This window comes from Rissa tridactyla, chromosome 2 (assembly GCF_028500815.1).
Source record: "Rissa tridactyla isolate bRisTri1 chromosome 2, bRisTri1.patW.cur.20221130, whole genome shotgun sequence".
Classification (NCBI taxonomy): Eukaryota; Metazoa; Chordata; class Aves; order Charadriiformes; family Laridae; genus Rissa; species Rissa tridactyla.
Genome location: NC_071467.1, coordinates 112,935,391 through 112,954,769, shown reverse-complemented (window position 1 = coordinate 112,954,769; position 19,379 = coordinate 112,935,391). Strand labels below are relative to the sequence as shown.

The following is a 19,379-nucleotide window of genomic DNA, read 5'->3' as shown; positions in this document are numbered from 1 at the left end:
AACCCATTCAAGGAATGAACAGAAACCTAAAGAGCTTTCCTGCAACCTCCTCAGACTCTGATTGCTCACTGTGGCATTTCAAAGCCAGAATCCCAGCTATCGCAGTTGAGCAATTCAGCTTCTTCAGAAAACACATCATTAGACTTGCTTTTGAAAGTTACTGTATTCTGAAAAACAGAAAGGAAACAACTTTCCTCCTCCTCCAGAGTAACCAAAAAAATTTGTTTCTTCAACTGACATCTGACAAATTAGAGCGGGAACAGACACTATTTGCACACAAAATGAGCCCCCAACCAAAATATCATGAAAAATAACTGAATTGCTGGGAAAATATAGATGTTCCTAAATATTTGCAGCTTCCACGCATCAGCAAACACAACATAGCAGATTCATGGAGAACTTTCTTTCCACACAGGTGAGAAATGACTAAGAGGTAGCAATCTTCAGCTGAGTGAAGGTCAAGCATAGACAAGCTCCCTTGGTGCGTGTGGACAGATATTAGCTGGCAGTCAGTGTCTGGAACAGCGGGAGCAGCGAGGAGATGTGCTGAGCTGGGGTTCAGACGTTTTGGAGCTCCAGCCATGACTAGGGTTGAGAGCAAGCATTTAGATGGTGCACCTGTTATGTTGTGTTTCTTTGGAAAAAGAGAAATTAAGATTAGATTATCTAATACAACATATAAACTATATGAACTTCAGTGTTACAAAACTTCGAAAGCACCACAGATGAAACAGCTTCTTTGGATCAAAGGTTTATTTTTAATGACACAGCACTGGAAAACATAAGTTACAGATGACTTTTTGATACAGGATACATTATATATCTTATTTTAAAAGGACCTGTGAAGGTATGCTGCATAAATACATATAGTGAAAATATATTGTGTTTATTTCTTCTTCAGAGATTAGTTCTGTTTCTTTTTTTAAATTTATTCAGCCAATTAAATAAAAAAGTATAGATTAGCATCATAACAGCTCCCCATCCAGACTATCTCATTGTAACTACTGCAGCTGGAAGAAGAGACCGAGCCATGCCTTCTCAGAGGTTTAGCAGCTTTGAACAAGATGTTATTCATCATCTCAGAATGAAAATTTCACATTACGAACACAGATACTGTATCATGTTTTGGCAATGGAGCAGCTAGTTTTGCTTTGGAACAAAACCGTTTCCTGTAATGCCAGACAGTGAAAGAGCAATGCATGTACTGATGGTACTACACAGTCAAAGAACTACGATGAAGTCGTGAAAATGCATATATATCCATATGCACTTATATATACACATGTAAGTTCTTGTGTGTATATATATTATGTATGTCCAAAAGTAACATTGAAAAACGTTGCAGCAGTTAATTATTTTTTTAAACACATGAAACTTATAATAGTTTGACCTCATTACTACAGGATAACTAATTAAATCTTCTGCAGTGCAACTCAATACAATACACTTAGTGCAGAGAAGTTAAGGTTTTGGTATTGAGGAGGCTAATTTCAGATTTCATGGGGAAGGACCAAATACAGGATCACCACAGCTCTGACAAAGCACAAACAAACCTGTTGCCACATACGTGTGAACAAATAAGGACATTTCTTTTTTATTTGATTTTTTTTTTCCACGTACTGCTTCAGAAATTGCTAGCTTAACTGTTTGCATTCATGCTCATTTTGATATGTTTCAACAAGCTTTGTCTGGCACCAGTCTGTAAACCATTAACAGCTTAAACTACAAAAAGGTGGGCTCCTGTGTTTCAAAGAGGTTAAAAACCTACTGACTGAGCTTCGTACCACATTCGCCTGCCTGAGTGGAGAACTACTCCAGATGGCGTGTGAAGTTCTCTGGGAAAAGTCCTTTATAACTGTTTGCATCTCTGTACTGAAGCCACTCGGATTCCTTGATGCCTGTCAACCAACCAGCCTCCTGTAAGGAAAAAGACAGAGTCTCTTAAACTTCGGGTCTCCCCGCTTCCTTGCTACGAGCTTCAGACCTGCAGACCTTTCAGAGTCACATGGCTAAAAGATTTGGTCTTTTGGTTAAAAAGCAGCCTCTGATTTTGCACAGACCGTTTTCTCTGTTCTGCCAGACCGCAATTTTGTGAGACCGAGGGACTGTGAGCATATTGTATGGCTTTTAGCCCATCTAACCCCCAGCTGAACTCAAAACGGGATAATCAGTCTTCCAGGTCATCCACTATTAATCCAGATCTGCACTTGTGAAAATCTCTGTTGAGACTTCTTCAAAGTTGCCACAATAATATTGGCACACTTGCATAGTAAGAGCATAGCAGTGGGCCAGAAACATTATAGAGTACCACAGATGGGTGAAAAAAATAGTTTTCAATCTGATTTTTTTCCCCTGAGAGTTCTTTTCTCTCATTCAGGTATAAACAGTCAGAAGGAATAATAGTTCTTGCAATCTCTGGAATTACTATATCTGGAAAGTCAAAGTTAGGTAAAATGCAATTATTTTTCCAAAAACCCCTGGAAACCTAAACCAGAACCTGGCGATGCAAAATTGCACACAAATCACCAGCAGTCCAAGCAATCAAAAGAAGGCTTTCTTATTGAAAAGGGCTGGGTTCTCTTAAGTGTGATCAGTTCTACCTGGAATAAAATCAATTCAGTATTTTTAAAAACTATCAACCTGTTCTCATCTCACTAACTCAGTAACTCTGTGCTTTCTTCCTTTTAAGACAAGGAGCCAGAGCAAAGCCATGGTGAACAGGGAATTTCTCATGCTGCCATATTATTATTGCACAGAGAATCCACAAATAGATAGAGTAATTTGAATGGATCTTCATGTACACCACCACTCTCTGACCCAAAATAAGCATCGCTAAAGCAGATACAGCTTAAGTATGGCATTGGCTGGGTACGTGTAACCGGGGGACACGTTTTTGAAGCATGTGGAATATCTGAGAGGAAAGAGGAGCTACAGCTTTCTAGCACAGGCAGAGTAGGCTGTACGAAGGAATGAGCAGTTTTACTGGATAATAACTTCCACTCAAGACTAATGGGAAAATTGAAGCCCCTGGGTGGGACTGGTTTGCTTTGAGTGGGGAACACGGGCTGATGTTAACAGCTATATTAGAATTATGGTTTTAGACAGACCAATTTTGAAGGAGAATAAAGAATAACAAAGATAAAAATACTCTATATAAATCAACAAAGTACCTGGCAAAAGATAAAAAGATTAAGCTTTATGGTGATGTTAAACATGAAGGGCAAATATGTACTGAGTAATAAAGATATGACCAGAATGATTTCAGAAACAGGAATACATAAAGGTTTATTTTCTCCATCATTGCACACAATTTACTCTAATTAATGCTAATGGAATTTCGATGCACACCACGAGAAGAATATACTTCATTCATTCACCAAGTGAAGATTGAGCATATTTAACACATAACATCCTAAGAAAAACAGACTGAAGACAGAGCAGATTTTGCTATCCTTTCAGCAGTGTCCTATTCTGCATATACTGATAATGAAATTACTTGAACTGCCCATGAGATACAATGCAGCATAATTTGAGTGAGGATAACAGAAACTATCGCCATAAAAAAAGCAAAGTGCCCTGTTGAAAGAAAAATCTTTTATTCTGAAATTAAAAAAAAAAAAAAAACCAAAACAACAAAAAAAACCCACAAAAAGCAATTACTTTTCTCTTGTATTAAAAGAAAGCTCAGCTGAGATGATGAACACTGGTTATTACATACTTTTGGACAGCATCAACCATCGAAACAATTTCAAATACAGTCCCCAGCACTCCTAAGTGTTTAGGATGTTGATATTTAGACTTATTTTAAGAAACAGTCTTCATTCAGGGCAGTGCTTTCAGCTGTCTCACTAGGCAGGATCCAGCCCCCCCATCTCTCAACCCCTAAATCAACGGAAGACTTTTCACCGCCATCACTGGCAGATGCCCATGGAGCGGCTAGTGCTAACAGTGTACAGTACGGTCTTCTCTTTTAAAGCAGCGGCCAAAAATCAATTTACTTCGCTGCAATTCAATTTAAGACATGGAATGAAAGAATTCAAAAATTCACCTGAAACACATTGCTAAAACAAAAATGAAATGTCTTAAATGAAATTAAACCATTCTATAATTCAGGTTTAGGCTTCCAGAGGGCAGAGTTCGCTTTAGAGGCAGGCAGCGCACATAGCGGCACCTCCATACATTTCGGCTATGGACAGCACAATTCGTGTGCAGTCTCAGTGCTCTCTGGGGGTGAATTTGTATTATTTCTCCAAATCCACGTGTAAAAGCTCAGAACATCTAGGGACCATGTAATCAATTCTACTGCAATATTAAGGCAAGATGATACACAGCAACATAATGTACAATTTGTAAGTCATCTTCCATATTAAGTCTTTGTATGCATGTGTGCCTGTACAAAATCCACTACAAAATAGCATAAAAAAGCCCTAGAAAATATGCTGAGGTTGAATCCTGCTAGTAGCGTATATCTGGGACTTCAGCTGTAGCCAACCATGCCATTTAGTCTCAAATGAAACCAAGTACTAAGACAAAATTAAAATTTTTGTGTTTTCTTAACAGTAATGACATTTTAGATACACATTCCCATTAATTATAATTTGTGAGAAAAAAAACTGAGACAAAGACAAGTGTCAACAAAAGAAAGAGCCAGGTGTTTTTACCTGATCAGCCGTGGTCTCAGAAGGAATTACTAGTACAATATCTCCTCGTTTTAAATTAAGCTCATCACTGTTAGCTGCCTCGAAATCGTGTAGAACTTCAACCTGAAGAAAATAACACCATACATGTAGACATGATCTAAATGCAGACATTTTCACAACAAAATTCTCTGTTAAATCTTTATTGCAAATTAAAGAGTAATGCACTGCCTTTATGCAAACATATGGCTATAGGAAGGTACATTCAAATCGTTAATGATGACACTGATTCATGTCAAAGTTTTCTGTTCACATCCTTGGAAGCAGGAACAGCTTAAGTAAGTCTTCCTGAGACTACCAAAGGAAACCTAAGATCCTTTCCCAAGGTCACAACATCTCAAGGACAGATGATACTGCAACACCCCACAAGTCCTGCCTCTCAGACAAGTCCTGCCGCCCTTATTCCTTCTGTGTAAGGAACTTGTTTTCATTCCCCACTATCAATATTTCTAGATCTGAGAGAGGGGTGGCAGGATTTTGAAAACAGAATTGGAAAGACTCACAAGAACTGGTATTTCAGACTCTCATTCTCTTGTTGTGGCCACTGGATATCATTCTTGCTGTAACCATCCACAGAAATTTGAATGGGACACAGAGCACCCATTTCAACAGGTGATCAAAGAGGTGGGTAATGGGAACCCTACTTCATGTTTGCCCTGAAAAGAGCTCCCATGTACTGGCAGATGGGTATGCAAAAAATATCTGTCTGTCAAAGGGGTGATTATTAAAACATTGTCAGGATCAGCATGTCATTGTGTACAGGCCATTTTAACTAAATGGTTCTACCTCCTTAAGAGATATGCTATTCTAATTTCCTCAAGGCACAGCCAGTTCCGTGGTAACTGCAATAATGAAAGAAAATGGCATCAAGAACCAGATGGCAGGCATAGATTCTTCTTCTCCTTATTTATGCCTGACCCAAGAGAATGTGATGAAAAACAAGAGATGAACTATGTCAGCATGTCTGAGTCATAGCTGCGCAGTACTGTTCTCAAGGTTTGCGGAAAATATTGAGCAATAAGAATAGCCCAAGAAGAATGACATAGTTATGGGGTGCTATGGGACTAATTAGTCTGAACTATGCAAATTATAATAGGAAGCACGTAAAGTTCATCCATCCTCAAGGAGCTTTTCTGCTGCTCAGTGATTCTGAAGTGAGAAGCATCATCAAAGAACCTTGTGAACCAGGAAACCCTATGGGTCTTGCCAGCCAAGTAGAGAATTTCTCTTACGCCTCATTAAACTTTTCTGTTTGATTACCCTAACAGTTCATAACTGTAATATTACTAAAGTCAGAGAATGACATTTTAGCTTCATTAGCGTGAATTGTAGAAGTCCCATGGGTTTCAACAGAACCAAAACTCCCATTATAAATTTTCAGGCCAGAAAAATGCCATTTTTTAATATTCATAGAATCATAGCATGGTTTGGGTTGGAAGGAGCCTTGAAGATCAAATATATTGTTGGTATATCAGATATATTGTTAGCATATATCATACCGCATTGCTGACTAACTCTGTGGCAGTGCAGTTTTCCTCAATATGCTAATTTGCAGTAGTAATTTGGTGAGATGAAGGGGTTCTTGTGCTTCAGTGAGTCTTACAGCTACATAAGGATTCGCACAGCAACAACGGCGTGCAGAAAACTTACCTTCTCAGACTTCATGCATGAAGCAACAACGGAATGTTAAAGTTGTGTTTGTGTGTATGTGTGTAGCTGGCTGTTAAGCTAAGTAAGCATCGTTTGGCCTCCAGAAATCATCGCGCTACCTGACGGACAGACACATCCGCAGAAGCTAGATCTGAAAGGGTGTCTAAAAGAAGAATGAAGAAGCAGACCTTAAAGAGAAAGCCAGGTGGCATCACAGAAGCTGTGTCTTCTGCTGGAACAGGCTGATCTTGAGAAGGTGCAGCCTGGATTTCTTCAGCGGGTTTCTGCTCGCCTCCAACTTGGGAAGTTTCACTGGGAGAAGTGTCAGTGCCCTGAGTGCCCATCTCGGCTGCAGCATCTTTGGACTCGTTCATGACGACTTCATGTTCTTCTCCCTCCCCCTCATTGTTTGATGCTGGCTGTATTACTACTGAAGGGATGCTGCTGACCTTGTCCTGGGAAAAAAAAAAAAACCAAACCACAAAACAACACAACAGCACCATGAGAGTATTTAGTGCTTTACTTCAAGCAGGAAAGCACAATTGTTTGTTCATTGCACAGGGCATATGTGCAATATGGGGATTGGGGAGAATGGGGATTGGGGATTTCTTTCTTCTCCATAGTGGATTCTTACATTAAGACAGAAAGCAGTACTTGTGCAAGAATGTGAAGGAGTAATCCCTTCCCTGTTTTCCCCATTCCCCTTAGTCCTCCTAAGTCTACTTTCTATATTACCACAAACCATTGCAGTAAATAATAAAAATGCTCTGCAGGTAGTTTGGGTTTCATTTTTAATGTGCATGAAAATTAACAGACCTTTCTCCTCCACCCTGCTCTTAACTTTGGGTGGGTTTGAGTAAAGCCACAACTTCCAGGAGTCACTGTCCTATATTTCTTTGGGAGTTCCGGTCAGCAGGATAATGGTGACATAAAGGTGAAGAAAGAAGGAAACATGACCTATTTCTTTGACTGATTGAGGGGATTTATCCTGATTTACAGCAATGTAACTGGAAGCAGAGAAAGCAAAAAGGCTAAGTAGGTAGCATCTGACCAATAACAAAGCCTAGGACAAAAAGCATTTAATGAAGCTCGTCGGAGCATCCACCCTGAAAAGAACATTTTCACTGATCCCCTGACAAACCATCCTGTTCTGGAGCACAGAAGAAGGACAATGTGCAATGACAGGAGGTGGCAACTGGCTGCCCAGCTGCAGGGTTTGCTCTAGTACCTGTTCCCCAGCTCCTCAGAGGCTGCAGAAGAAAAGGCAGCAGGCCAGATGCAGATGCATAGCTTGACCACCATGGTTTACATAAAACAAATTAATGCTATTGGATAGGACATGGTGCCATGATACAGGAAAAATGCATTACTTTCTCTGCCTATTTCTCCAGAAAGCCCTGTTAGGTTCTATGATAAAGCTTGTCTCCACAGAGGAGCCCAGAGACAACAGCAGGAGGGGGAGCCCAAACAACACCCAACACCCTGCCCATGCTGCTCCCTGGCCCATCACAGGAGCCATCTGCCCATCAAGTCCCATCTCCAGAAGCCCAAGGGAGCACAGGGGCACAAAGGCAGGCACAACCCAAACTAAGGACTCAGAAGAATAGACACCCTGTGTGTCCCCCTCCCAGGGCTATCCCAGGAGAGTCTCAGTCTTGCTACTGGTTGGACCTGGGAGCACGGAGCTGCAGCAGCCTTGCCTCTCTCAGGCTGCTGAATCTGTCCCAATTCCCCTAACACATTCTCCTGTGCACCGACGTGAGTTACCTGAGAAACATCAGCCTCCTTTTCTTCTCCCTGAGCTTTGCCAGCTTCAGCAACACCCTCCTGCTCAGCGGTAGCAGCGCCGTCACCAGCTCCTGCTGCCACAGCCGCACCATCTTCTGCTGCCGCAGCTGCCTCGGTGACAGGTACCACCTACAAACAACAGGAGGGAGGGACCTTTCAGGTTACGGGTTCTGGATATCTGCCAGAGAGACCATGGACCAGCCTCTGCTCTGCGACCTCCCTGGGTGGTGCCAACCCATGGCCTTGGTTTCATTGGGGTTTCTCCAGATTTGCGGGTGAGAGCAGCACCAGGGGCAAGCTTGTACAGGGAACCTGATTAACTGGTGGGAGAAAGACATTCATAAAACCTCAGTAGGCACTGCTTAGTAGAGTCCTCAGGTGTTACTGGTGGAGTAACAGTTTGCCAAAGCTCTAGTATTTTTAACTCCTCTTGCATTCACGCTGCATTGTGGAAGAAATTCACCACAGGTTTCTGCTGAGGAGGAGGAGCTTGCAAGCTGTTCAGGGGTCCACAGGACCCTGCTAGTGGAGTCTGTTCTCAGGAAGAGGCCCCAAGCCTTCTCCAGCTACTGTCACCTACCTCTAGACCTGGGCTGGCTTCAAAAATATTGCCTTAATTACAGACTCCTTTCTAATAGAGAGAATGGCAAATTGGGCTATATCAGTAGAAGCAAATACATCCTACAGCTGGATAAAGGTCAGAAATCTTCAGATTCCATCTGTTATCAGAAAAAAATATAACCGTAAAGATCTATAGCTAGGTCAGTATAAAAAAAAGAAACATACATAAAAGCCCATTCAGCCTGGACAGGACTGAACTATTTGTGATCAGTCCATGCTGAAAAGTTAAGGCATGTTTTGTTCCAGTTCTTGAAAGGTGGATAGAAAAGTACCCGCCTATAGATCAATGTTGAATCTTTCATCCAGCAGAGACTGTTGTTGCAATTTATGTATCACTCTGACATTCGTATTGGTATATACTGGTATATGCTTACAGTAGCATATTGGGTATGTACTTACAGTGAATTTATCTTAAGGGTTGGAGGGTGGAAGGTAAACGACAAAACTCATTCTGTTAATCCAATTAACTTCAACATGGAATTTTTAACGTATGGCAGACAGCACCAGGATAAAGTAAAAACACTGAAGAAAAAAATTGTTTTCTAGGTACCAATGTCAAGCTGCAGTTAGCAGAGCTACCTCTGATCTCCAGGCTCTTTGTTTCCTCAGTTTGATCTTTCCTCCATGGATGAGGCTAATTCAACTACCTGAACTCAACTTGAACTACCTGCAATTGTTCATGGCCACTCTTCAGGCATTGTTTTTTAGCAATACCTAATATTCAACACTACTCCTATTCACTGCTATTAACTGATGCGATAAAGAAGTTCTTCTGGAGTCCTTGAAAGCAGAAAATACTATGGGATTTTATAGAAATCACTGGAGAAACTTTAGTTTAAATTGAAAATCCTGCTGATGAAGGATGCCGTATCATTAAAACATCAAAAGACATGGACAGATGTTGACATCTTCTCCTGTGACTTGTAAAGCATGCAAGCCTGTCACTCATAGTATTACAAATTTTAGCAGCCTTGACCCAAGAAGATATCCAAATAAATGATGAGTGTAAAAGCCCTGGAAGAGGCTAGTAGAAAAAGGGGGAACAGCGTGCATATCAGATTGATTTTACACCACGTGCGTCTAACGGCACACTGCAGAAATTGATCTTTTTGTCTGTTGTGATTAGGATCAACACGTCTATTCTCTTTATTGGATTTGTATAGCCCATTTTATTTCACTAAGGAGGAGAATCCTAATTTACATGAATCGGCTCTCAAATGCCCTGCAGTGAAAGGGTGACGCTCTCTCAGCCTGTAGCCATGAGTCACTGAATGTATACCGCAGCTCACAATTGCATAACCATTCGTTCTGGTGTCTTAGAGTACAAAACCAATGTGAGCTAGATGATTAAAAAAAGCTTTTACAAAAACGCATGTGAGGTAGCACAGAATGAACCTCACTATCAGCCTCAGATATATTTAATTAATGAAGGAAAAAAAAAAAAAAAAGAGGGAGGCTCATCCCACTGGATTCATACCCAGCTATGGTGAACCACATACTTGCAGATATAGTTAGCCGTATTACCTTACTTCACACTGAAAATCAGTCCTACAAACCTCTTTTCCATAGGTCATCAATAATAATAGACAGTCTAATAGTATTCCAAATTAGCTCTCTCTTAGCAGTATTATTGAAACTCGGACAGTTGTCCCATTATACCAGCCACAGAGGGGACAAAGAAAGGGTCATCCAGGATAACGAGGGCTGTAATAGAAGAACCACTTGACTGTTTTAATTGCAGCAGAAGTGAATGCTTCTATACCCAGGATGCCGCCGATTCACACGGTTGCACTCTCCTCTCATTAACATGGCTGTCATAATGCCGCAGATTTGTCAGCAGCAAGAACGAGCCCAAGGAGAGGACAAGGAGGGCTACCAAGCCTGCTGCTGGGGGTCTGCCAGAAGAGCTCTCTGAGCCATGCCAGTTTTCCAGAGCTGAAGATCTGTCCCCATGGCTGGATTTAGAAAGGAACTGGGTAATTTTTATGACAGTTGGTTATAATTGCAGCTAAGCTAGCTAATATAATGTCAAGAGGAACTAATCATCGTGCTTTAGGGAATACATCAATTGCTTACGAAGTCTTGGAAGACTTTTTGGGTAGCACTGAAGAATTTGTTATGCAAGTTACAGTGTCAAAGGGACCACCCTCCCCTGGAGGCCAGATATCAGCTTAGCAAATAGCTTGATCTCTTATGGCATCTCTTCTGCATACAGTAGTACTGCTATTTTAAACAGAACACAGGGTCAAACTCACCACGTAAGAGACCTCAACTTCATAAGGACAAGTAGCGTTAGAAAAAAGAGGAAAGATTTCAAAGACTTAGCCTTGGTGCTCACAGGATAGCGAGGAATTTCTTGCATGTTTCGTCTTGGACCAGACTTGCTGGGAGTGACCAGCCAACGCCAGAGAAGCAACGCAGCACTCTCTTGCACTGAGTCAGCACCAAGCTGGGCTTGATCTACCACTCCCATCCTGTACTTCCTTACTAGTGTAATTCCACTCATTTCTACGTGGATGTGGCAGCGCTGGTGAGGAGTCCAGCACCATCGAGCCCCAAACTTGCTTCCCAGTGACACTGGGATACCCTGGAGCCACAGATATATCCTCGACTCTAGCAGAGCTAATGCTGTTTTACAGCAGGGTAACAACCCAAGCTTGGACAGATGGACTTACCATCTTCGGAAACCAGAGTGAATGGAGACCAGTTCATGATATTTTTGTATACGTTGCGGCACCACAATGATAACAAAGAAAAAAGGAGGTTGTCAGCACCTCGAGATACAAATCCTAAGTGATTAATAACTAGGATTAAAATCTCTTTCTCAGTCCCTACTTCTATCTCTGCATTTAATAAGTAGCCATTCCTCTTGTGCTGCTCTCTGTGCATGTTTGAACCCATTATAGTTTCATGTTAGTATAGAAGGATCCAGGGTCAGTAGTTTTACCACCTCTGAAGAAATATAAGCAAAATACAATCATTCAAGTCCACACATGCACAGCTTTAAGTATGTCATTGAGCTTTTCACAGTTGCTTTGTAATTTGATTTTAACTGTATCTAACTTGATGTTGGATTTGTGCTTTAGCAAACAAGCTCGTAACATGATTATTCTCAAATATCTGTTTTAGTTCAGGGCATATCGTGCTAGGAAAAATAAATGTTTAATCGAAGTTTTTTTCTTTTTATAAAGATGTCCGGAGGAAGGCTAGGCAAACAAATTTACGGAAAGTGTAAAAGCTACTGGGAATCTATGCAATGTACTTCCAAATGTCAATAGAAACAGCATTATACCTCCTTCTACCATGGAGCTGCTTTGTTTGCTGCCCTGAGATATTTATCACTCTCTACTGCTGCAACAGGCAGTCTCTAAGGCAGGTCCTGCATTGAATGGGAGGTGCTCTGGTGTTAGAATATATACCACAGATATAGATATATCTCTGCAGTGTTAGAATAGATACCGCAACTAGGTCACGGTTGCATCATATCAGCCTGCATATTGATGACATGCAAATGACAAATAGATTTTTTTGCCATGATTCTCTTGAAGACATTAAAGCACAACCGCACTCTTGAGGCTGTTCGTATGTACCTCACTTTCTTTCTCAGCAACTCCAGTTGTCTCCTTATCCCCTGCCTCGACACTGTCCTGTATAAAGAGGAAATATGGTTATCACCTTACTTGTGCTGAGGCAATGGCTGCAGAGAAATCGGTATTAATCAAGCTTAATGGAAGCACGGCATGTATGGGATGCAATGAAATGAATGGCTGGAACTAAATGGGATTGTATATAGCAAGCAGAAAGATTCTTGCTGACACATATAATCTGAAATAAAAGTAGTTATAGGCTGAAAACCAACAAATAAAACCTTTTACATATGTCATCATCATCACACTGTAAGTGCTAAGGACAAATGTATTTACCTTTATTATCAGTATTCTCATAATAGCACCAACTTTGAAGGATTTTTTAGTAAGCAACAACCCACAACACTGCTGACCTTGTGGTTTCCAGCAAGCTCAAAATTCTCCCACCCAAGACGCAAACTGTTCCCATTATAACCTGCTGCTACCCCTGCAACTCACTAGAATTTCAAGATAAACTTTCTAAAACACTTTCTTCTTCCACCCACGTTGGACTGCAACTCATTTAAAGGGGCTGTTCAAAAGACGTGGGTCACAAAGTTTGTAATTTTTTTTGCAGAATCACCTTTCTCTAGGTCCATATTCAGTGGTACCTGCAGCAGGTGCCTGACTTTTAGAAAATTAGACACGTGTCAGTGGTTTTCTAAATCTGACACCCATTTAGGTGGTCAGGGGATCAAATGCACTGAACGGTAATGGGCTCCTCCCAAGAGTACTTTTTATGGCACAGATGCTATCTAACACTAGGACCTACAGAAGGTCAACGGTCAAAATCGCTAAAATTCAGGCCTGATTTGGAACAGTTGGAAGTGCTTTTTTTCTGTTCAAGTTTGGTTCCCTGAGGGGCTATTTCTAAAGACGCTCTGCTGAGGAAAAGCAAAGCAAAGCTCCACTACGGAAATCCACTTTGTGACTAAATTTTGAGGCTGCTTTGCAAACACAGCTAGGTCAGATTTTTCAACAGAGCTGTAAGGGTGAAGACGAGTTCTGCAAACCTCCGTGACGGCATGGTAGATTGGACCGTCTGCTTTAGCAATCAGAAATGAGGAGATCTCAAGTACTCAGGCTCCAGCTAACTGCCTTCACACGCCCACAACTGTCACTCCAAAATTTCTACAAGTTTCCGCTGAAAAGGCTGCATGTTTCTTTTTTAATAAAAAGATGCTGAGTTGTAGCCAAACTTCATATTACTCATGTTGTTTCTAATCTAATCTTCTAGTATTGCCTGCAGTCACCTCATAAGCCCCAAACATGTCCAGATGCCAAGGCAAGGCAGCTGCTGACAGTGATGTTACCATAGAAACTTCTCACAGCTTTATCCTGTTAAAATTACAGTGTTATATAACCTTTTTTTTTTTATGATTAATTCTTCTTTTTTTTTTGAAGCTGCCAAGCTTCCGCCATGGAGTCCTCAATTTTATAGTAAGTTTGAGAATGTAGAGGGTCTTAAATAGAAAAAACAAACATCAATGGCAATATATAATTATTTCTTACTCTACCGATGCACACAGGCACACAGCCACCCACAGAAATCTCACTTTCTTTTTTTTACAGAAGAGAGGTACACAAATGTTTCTATTGCCCATAAAAGCTTTATGTCCAACTGCAAGTCAGTAGATAGATGCCTTCCCTACTTTTACGATAAAAAATTGCTGAATTTCTGCCATCAGCTGTATTTACAAGTCAGTTTGCCTTTAGAAATGGGCACCATCCTGCACTTTATAGTCAGGAACGCGCCAGCCTCTGCCCTTCTCCTAATAATACCCTGCTAATATTCTCCAGTAAGAATCCCATCAGCCCAGCTTTGGCCCTCTTTGCAGAAGAAACTAATATATACATAGACATATATTTAAATGAGGACTGTTTTCCAGACTAACTGAAAGCACAGTTTTGGTAAAAAAGGGGAAAGTAAGGAGAGCTCCTCTAGCTTCCCAAAGCTTGGGACTTCCCAAAGCTAATTTGACTATTGTGCACTAGTCAAATTAGCAGCATTTTGCTTTTGCTTTTTTGAATAGCTGGAAATTGGGATTTTGTGGATGGTGGGGTTTGAGAAGAGAGGCACAGCAGCATGAACCATCCCATTTTTAGGGCATGAAAGCCTAGTAAAAAAGATAACTGAAATAACATCTGAGCAAAGTAACGCTCTGGTTCCATAAACACAAAAAAATATGCTTTTGCAGACTTCAACAGCATGACACTATTCTACATCAGTTCTCTCCTGTATACAAGAGCCATATATTTTTAACGGCCTCATGCTCCAACTGCACCTGCACGTAGCTGCGCACTCAGAATTTGGACACATTTGACCGGTCTTCTGTATCTAACCATTGTATTGCTCTCCCAAATGACATGCTCTGACATTTGGGCGCCGAGAATTGTACCTACAGCAGAATTCAACCATAATTAGATACCCTCAAAGCCGAAGGCTGTTTCCTGGCCTCTGCTGTACTTGCTCAGTGTCTGCAAAAAGCTTATCAGGAGGTGGTTTCATATACGCATATACACAGCTTTGAAAACCACAGTATTTAGCTGAGTGCCTGACTGCTTTAATGGGAGAACATCAAGAGTCCAGGCAGGCATCAGACCCAAAGCACTGAAAAGCTCTTTTCAAACTAATGAGCGTAACGGAAGTCAAAAAGCTCTCTGAGCAGCGCTCTCAACTCCAAGCGCTATGTCTCGCATGCAGGAGAAGAAGAAAGGGAATTAACATGATTTCATAAGCTTTCACTTTATTACAATGCTCTCATGTCATCTTTGTTTGAATGTGAAAAATTGATGTGGTGAGAGGGGTAGTAAGTGTTATTTGAAAAAGAAAAGAAATCAGCGGTTAATGGATTAAATCATTTAGCCTGTATCCCTTGGATTTTACAGCTGTCTTTGGGAATACTATGGAAATAGGGAAACAACTGTTTCGGTGTGCAGAAGTCCATGCAAGGACTTTTTACCATGGTTAACTTCACTTCTGTTGGTGCATATGGTCATTCTGTCCCTTTAACTACCAAACATTTTATCCCCTCCCCAAAAAGGATCAACTGTTGACAGCTACTAATAAAAACTTTATTTGTTCTATGGCATTTGAGACCTGAAGGATCAAGACAAAAGTACATACTGAGATCCCAGGCAGCAATTCTGACGAGCTCGTGTAATGAAGTCTTGGCAATCTTGCTCAGGCAGACGACAGAACAACAAGTAACTCAATCCAAAACTCCCTGAGCGGCAAGTGGTACCCTGTCCCCTGGACCATTCTCTCCCTGATTTAAATGAAAACCCTACCAGAAAATCTACTGCGAAACTCCGACAATGAAGAATGCATGCCATAAATTTTCTGGATTAAGGGGACGTGACAGGAAACTTAACACAGAAAAATCTAATTGATGAGCGGCTGTCACTCCAAACTGGAAGTTACTAAACTCGATAAAAGATTCCCAATAAGAAAGTATCTATCAATATTTTACAACTCCACTTTTAAAGTAAACTGTCACTCATAAAGCAAACGAATGCAGAACTCCTGTTGAGAAATGACATGTTTTCATCTTTTGCAACTCAGTGTACTTCTCCTTAGCTTTGATCATATTTGTCATTAATCCTAATTTTAAAAACTCTTCTTTGCAAGACCTGGAAAGCCCTTCCTGAAATAACAACCCCTTAGAGCCAAATGTAGAATGACTCCAATTTGGACATTTTTAAAGTAAACACTTTTAGCTTATTTTCCCAAATTAGCAAGGATAACTTCATATTCAAAAAGCAACATAAACCCCAGCACAAACCTAATCAAAACTGTTTAACTTCTATTTAATGCCTATGATCTTCCTCACGGATTGCTCTTAAATTGCCTGGCTCTTCAGAGGGTTTCTCTCTGCCCCTCTCCCAAAAGCTCTGCAGTCGTGTGCCTTGGCTAGAGCAGCTGCCGACAGACCGTGGACCCAGAACTCCTCGTGGACAGTCAGGCAGCAAAATGGATCATCTGAAAAGGTCTCGCCAGCCGGTGACCGGATGCGTGGTGCTGCAGCCACAGGCTGTCGTTTAATTAGCGCTTAAGACATGCAAGAGGCTTCAGACCATTGGCTTTGCCTTAGTGCGAGGCAAAGAGGAGCTGGCTTCCTTTTAGAAAAATGGGGAGCTTCTTTTACAATGTTTTTTTCTTCATTAAATCCTTACAGATAATCAAAATAAAACCATCTAGAAACCTTTTCAGTTTCATGAATATCTGTCCTTCCACATTATTCCCTGCCCTTCACTCATGGGAAGAGGAGAGCTCCAGACCAATGACGGATTTTCCATCACTCCTCTCTCCGCCTTCCCTCCTTCTATATTCAAAACTACCAAATTTACTCCGACTAGGTGTGAGGCATTCTGGACAAGAGTTTGACAAAACAACGTGCCTCAGACAGGAAATTTCATTCTTTGCCTTACTATAGAGTTGACAAGTTATTACTGTGATTTTTATCAGCTGAAAAGAAACACAAAGGAGGGGGAGAGCCTGGTCTCCGCAGACCATGGGGCTTTTCTTCATTCGCTTATGTCGTGGTTTTGGAAAAAGGGATGATCCTGAAGTCACTCGCTCCAGTGTGTACATGGAACTGACCAAAAGTGAATAAAAAAAAAAAAAAAGAAACAAATATTCAAAATTCATGCAACTGTAATCAGAATTAAACCCTAAACAGTTCTGGAGAACACACCAGGACTGCTTCCCTCCATAGCTGCAATGCTGCTCGGAGTCCACAGAGAACAGGAAGGGCTGGATGGAGACCGGCTTCACCTTGTTTCCCCCAAAGTCCTTCAGAACAGCCCACCCACCTCTGCTCCCCTTCCACAATAAATTATTTTTCCTCTCTTAGGAAGATGGGAGCAAGGGAAGAATGAATGAGGCAGGTGCTACAGCTAAAGTTCAGCCTGCCTCTTTGTATCATTTGGGCTGGATACCACTTTTTAATCCCACGGTACAGACAGCTGGAACCACCCAGGCAAACTCATCAATTCACCTTTAAGAAGGTCTTAAATAAATTACGGTTGTACTCCAGAGCCTTGCACACCAACACTGGTACTTCCTTCTTTCTGCTGAATACAGTTTGCTTAGTATCACCTGTGGCTTTTGCATGGGTCTAACACCACCAGCAGATAACTGGCCTGTCCTTGGCGGGTAGAGCTAGTGGGCCTAATGCTGTCCCCCTAAGTTAACGACAATACCCAACCGGGAGTCATCGATAAATGTCACCATTAGGCTTGTAGTGTCTGAGCCACTTTTTAATAAAAATGTTAAACAAGATCATCTTCAGAGGCAGATCCACGAGACGCTACAGTGGCTGCGTATCTGGTAAGTCTTCTGTCCATGCTCTGTGCTGCCACATCTATAGGTGCCAGCTACTTCCACTTTCTTCAGCTAATTTGCATCTACATCACCTTACTATTGCTTCCCATGTGGCAGTGTATCAAATGCTTACTGAAAGCCACCTAATTTTATGATGAATTGGGTATCATCCTCCCTGCTTAGCAGATGAAGATACACAGGGACTCACCCAAGGCCAAGAGCAGTTCAGCAAGCTGAACCTTGCTCTTCTGGGAACATTTAGGGCGCTTGATGGTCAAAAAGCGCAGCTATACAGCTTCCACTGGCTTCCGTGGCAGAGGAAACCAACCCACAAAAAACTGCCTTTTCCTGGCCATTTTTTCAGTAGTAATCTGCATATTCTAACAGTGACAAACACTCTCGAGAGACTTTGAACATGTTATTGTCTCGAGGAAAGCAGGAAAACTGCCAGCCTACAAAAAGAGATGCATTTTTCCTCCTGGGTTTCCTAGCCTGTGGGTGTCACCCTCTGCCAAGACCTTCCGAGAGTAGTATGTAGAAGAGGAACCTCAGTTGGTTAAAAAGGTACACTTTTTGTAAGGGTATTCACCTGTTATAAAAAGGGATGCTGGTCAGCAGAAAAACCCCACACCTAGCATCTCAGACCACCTCTTAGTTTTAGTGATATTGAGTGCCCTGCTTTGTTCTTCTTGCAGAGCTGTCATTTCTTCTCCTCCCACTGTTTCCTGAATGCTGACATGTAAAAATCTCCAAACCAGCACTTGGGAGTTCCCTCTTCAGCTCACGGTTGGCTTCTAAAACTACGAGACTTGTAGACATTACATACATGTGGCTATTACAATCAGTTTTTTTCTGGTACTATCATGCTATAGCAAGGACCACACCAGATGTACATTGGTTTAGTGCTCACAGCTCAGCTTGAAATGAAATGAGAAAACTGCTGATAAGGTAATTTAAAAATGGCATCAATTCTTTCCCCTTCTGAAGTTCATCTGGAATCAAACAACTTGTGAAACCGCAATCACTCAGCTGAACTTCAGTCTGAAATGCCAAACATAAGAGGAATGACATTTCAGGGCTGAAAGGGCGCGTGCTGGAGAGGCATGCTGTGACACAGCCAGGCGCTGGGGAAACCAGCCATGGACGGATGGTGACGATGGAAAGGATGGCTCAAATGCAGCAGGCACATTCACCGTGATGAAAGGTGGCTTGGATGAGGCCCAGGAGGTGGCATGGGGGACAGGTCACTCACCGCAGCCTGCTCTGCTGGCTCGGCAGGCTCAGCAGGGACGGCCTCCTTTTCCACAACAGCAGCAGCAGGGGTTTCCTCGACCTTGGGTTCCCCAGGTGGAGCTTCTTCAGCCTCAGTCTTTCATTTGATTGATTTTTAAGTAGACAGTGGAAAAATTGTTGAAGAGCACATGATAGTGGGGAGGGAAGAGGGGAATGGGACCCGTGCCTGGCACAGTGCTGCTGCAGGCTCAGTCTTGCCGGGGAGAGGACAGCAGTGCTTGGCCTTACAGCATCTAAACAGCATTTTCATCCTCGATGTTCTATACATAAACTGAGCCAGTCCTACATCCCTCCCTCCCAAGGAAAGAAAGCACCAGCTTCCTGAGTTACAGAAAGGGGCAATGGAAGTGGGAGGTGGGGGGAAGACACTCAGTTCGC

At 41.8% G+C, this 19,379-nt stretch overlaps 1 protein-coding gene across 7 annotated transcripts in view; it reads right to left on the bottom strand.

Moving 5' to 3' along the window:
* Positions 1 to 751: 751 nt before the first annotated feature.
* AMPH (amphiphysin) overlaps positions 752 to 19,379 on the bottom strand; it is a 125,252-nt gene continuing 106,624 nt past the window's right edge. For 5 of the 7 annotated variants that reach the window (XM_054193239.1, XM_054193241.1, XM_054193243.1 and 2 more), the window contains 5 exons: positions 12,347 to 12,403; positions 8,115 to 8,264; positions 6,536 to 6,802; positions 4,662 to 4,763; positions 752 to 1,917 (listed from right to left, as the gene is read on the bottom strand). In XM_054193239.1, coding sequence (XP_054049214.1) covers positions 1,810 to 1,917; positions 4,662 to 4,763; positions 6,536 to 6,802; positions 8,115 to 8,264; positions 12,347 to 12,403 — 684 coding nt within the window. In that variant the 3' untranslated portion in view covers positions 752 to 1,809. The remainder of the gene's footprint in view (positions 1,918 to 4,661; positions 4,764 to 6,535; positions 6,803 to 8,114; positions 8,265 to 12,346; positions 12,404 to 19,379) is intronic. The other 2 variants (XM_054193240.1, XM_054193245.1) reach the window with 1 other exon arrangement.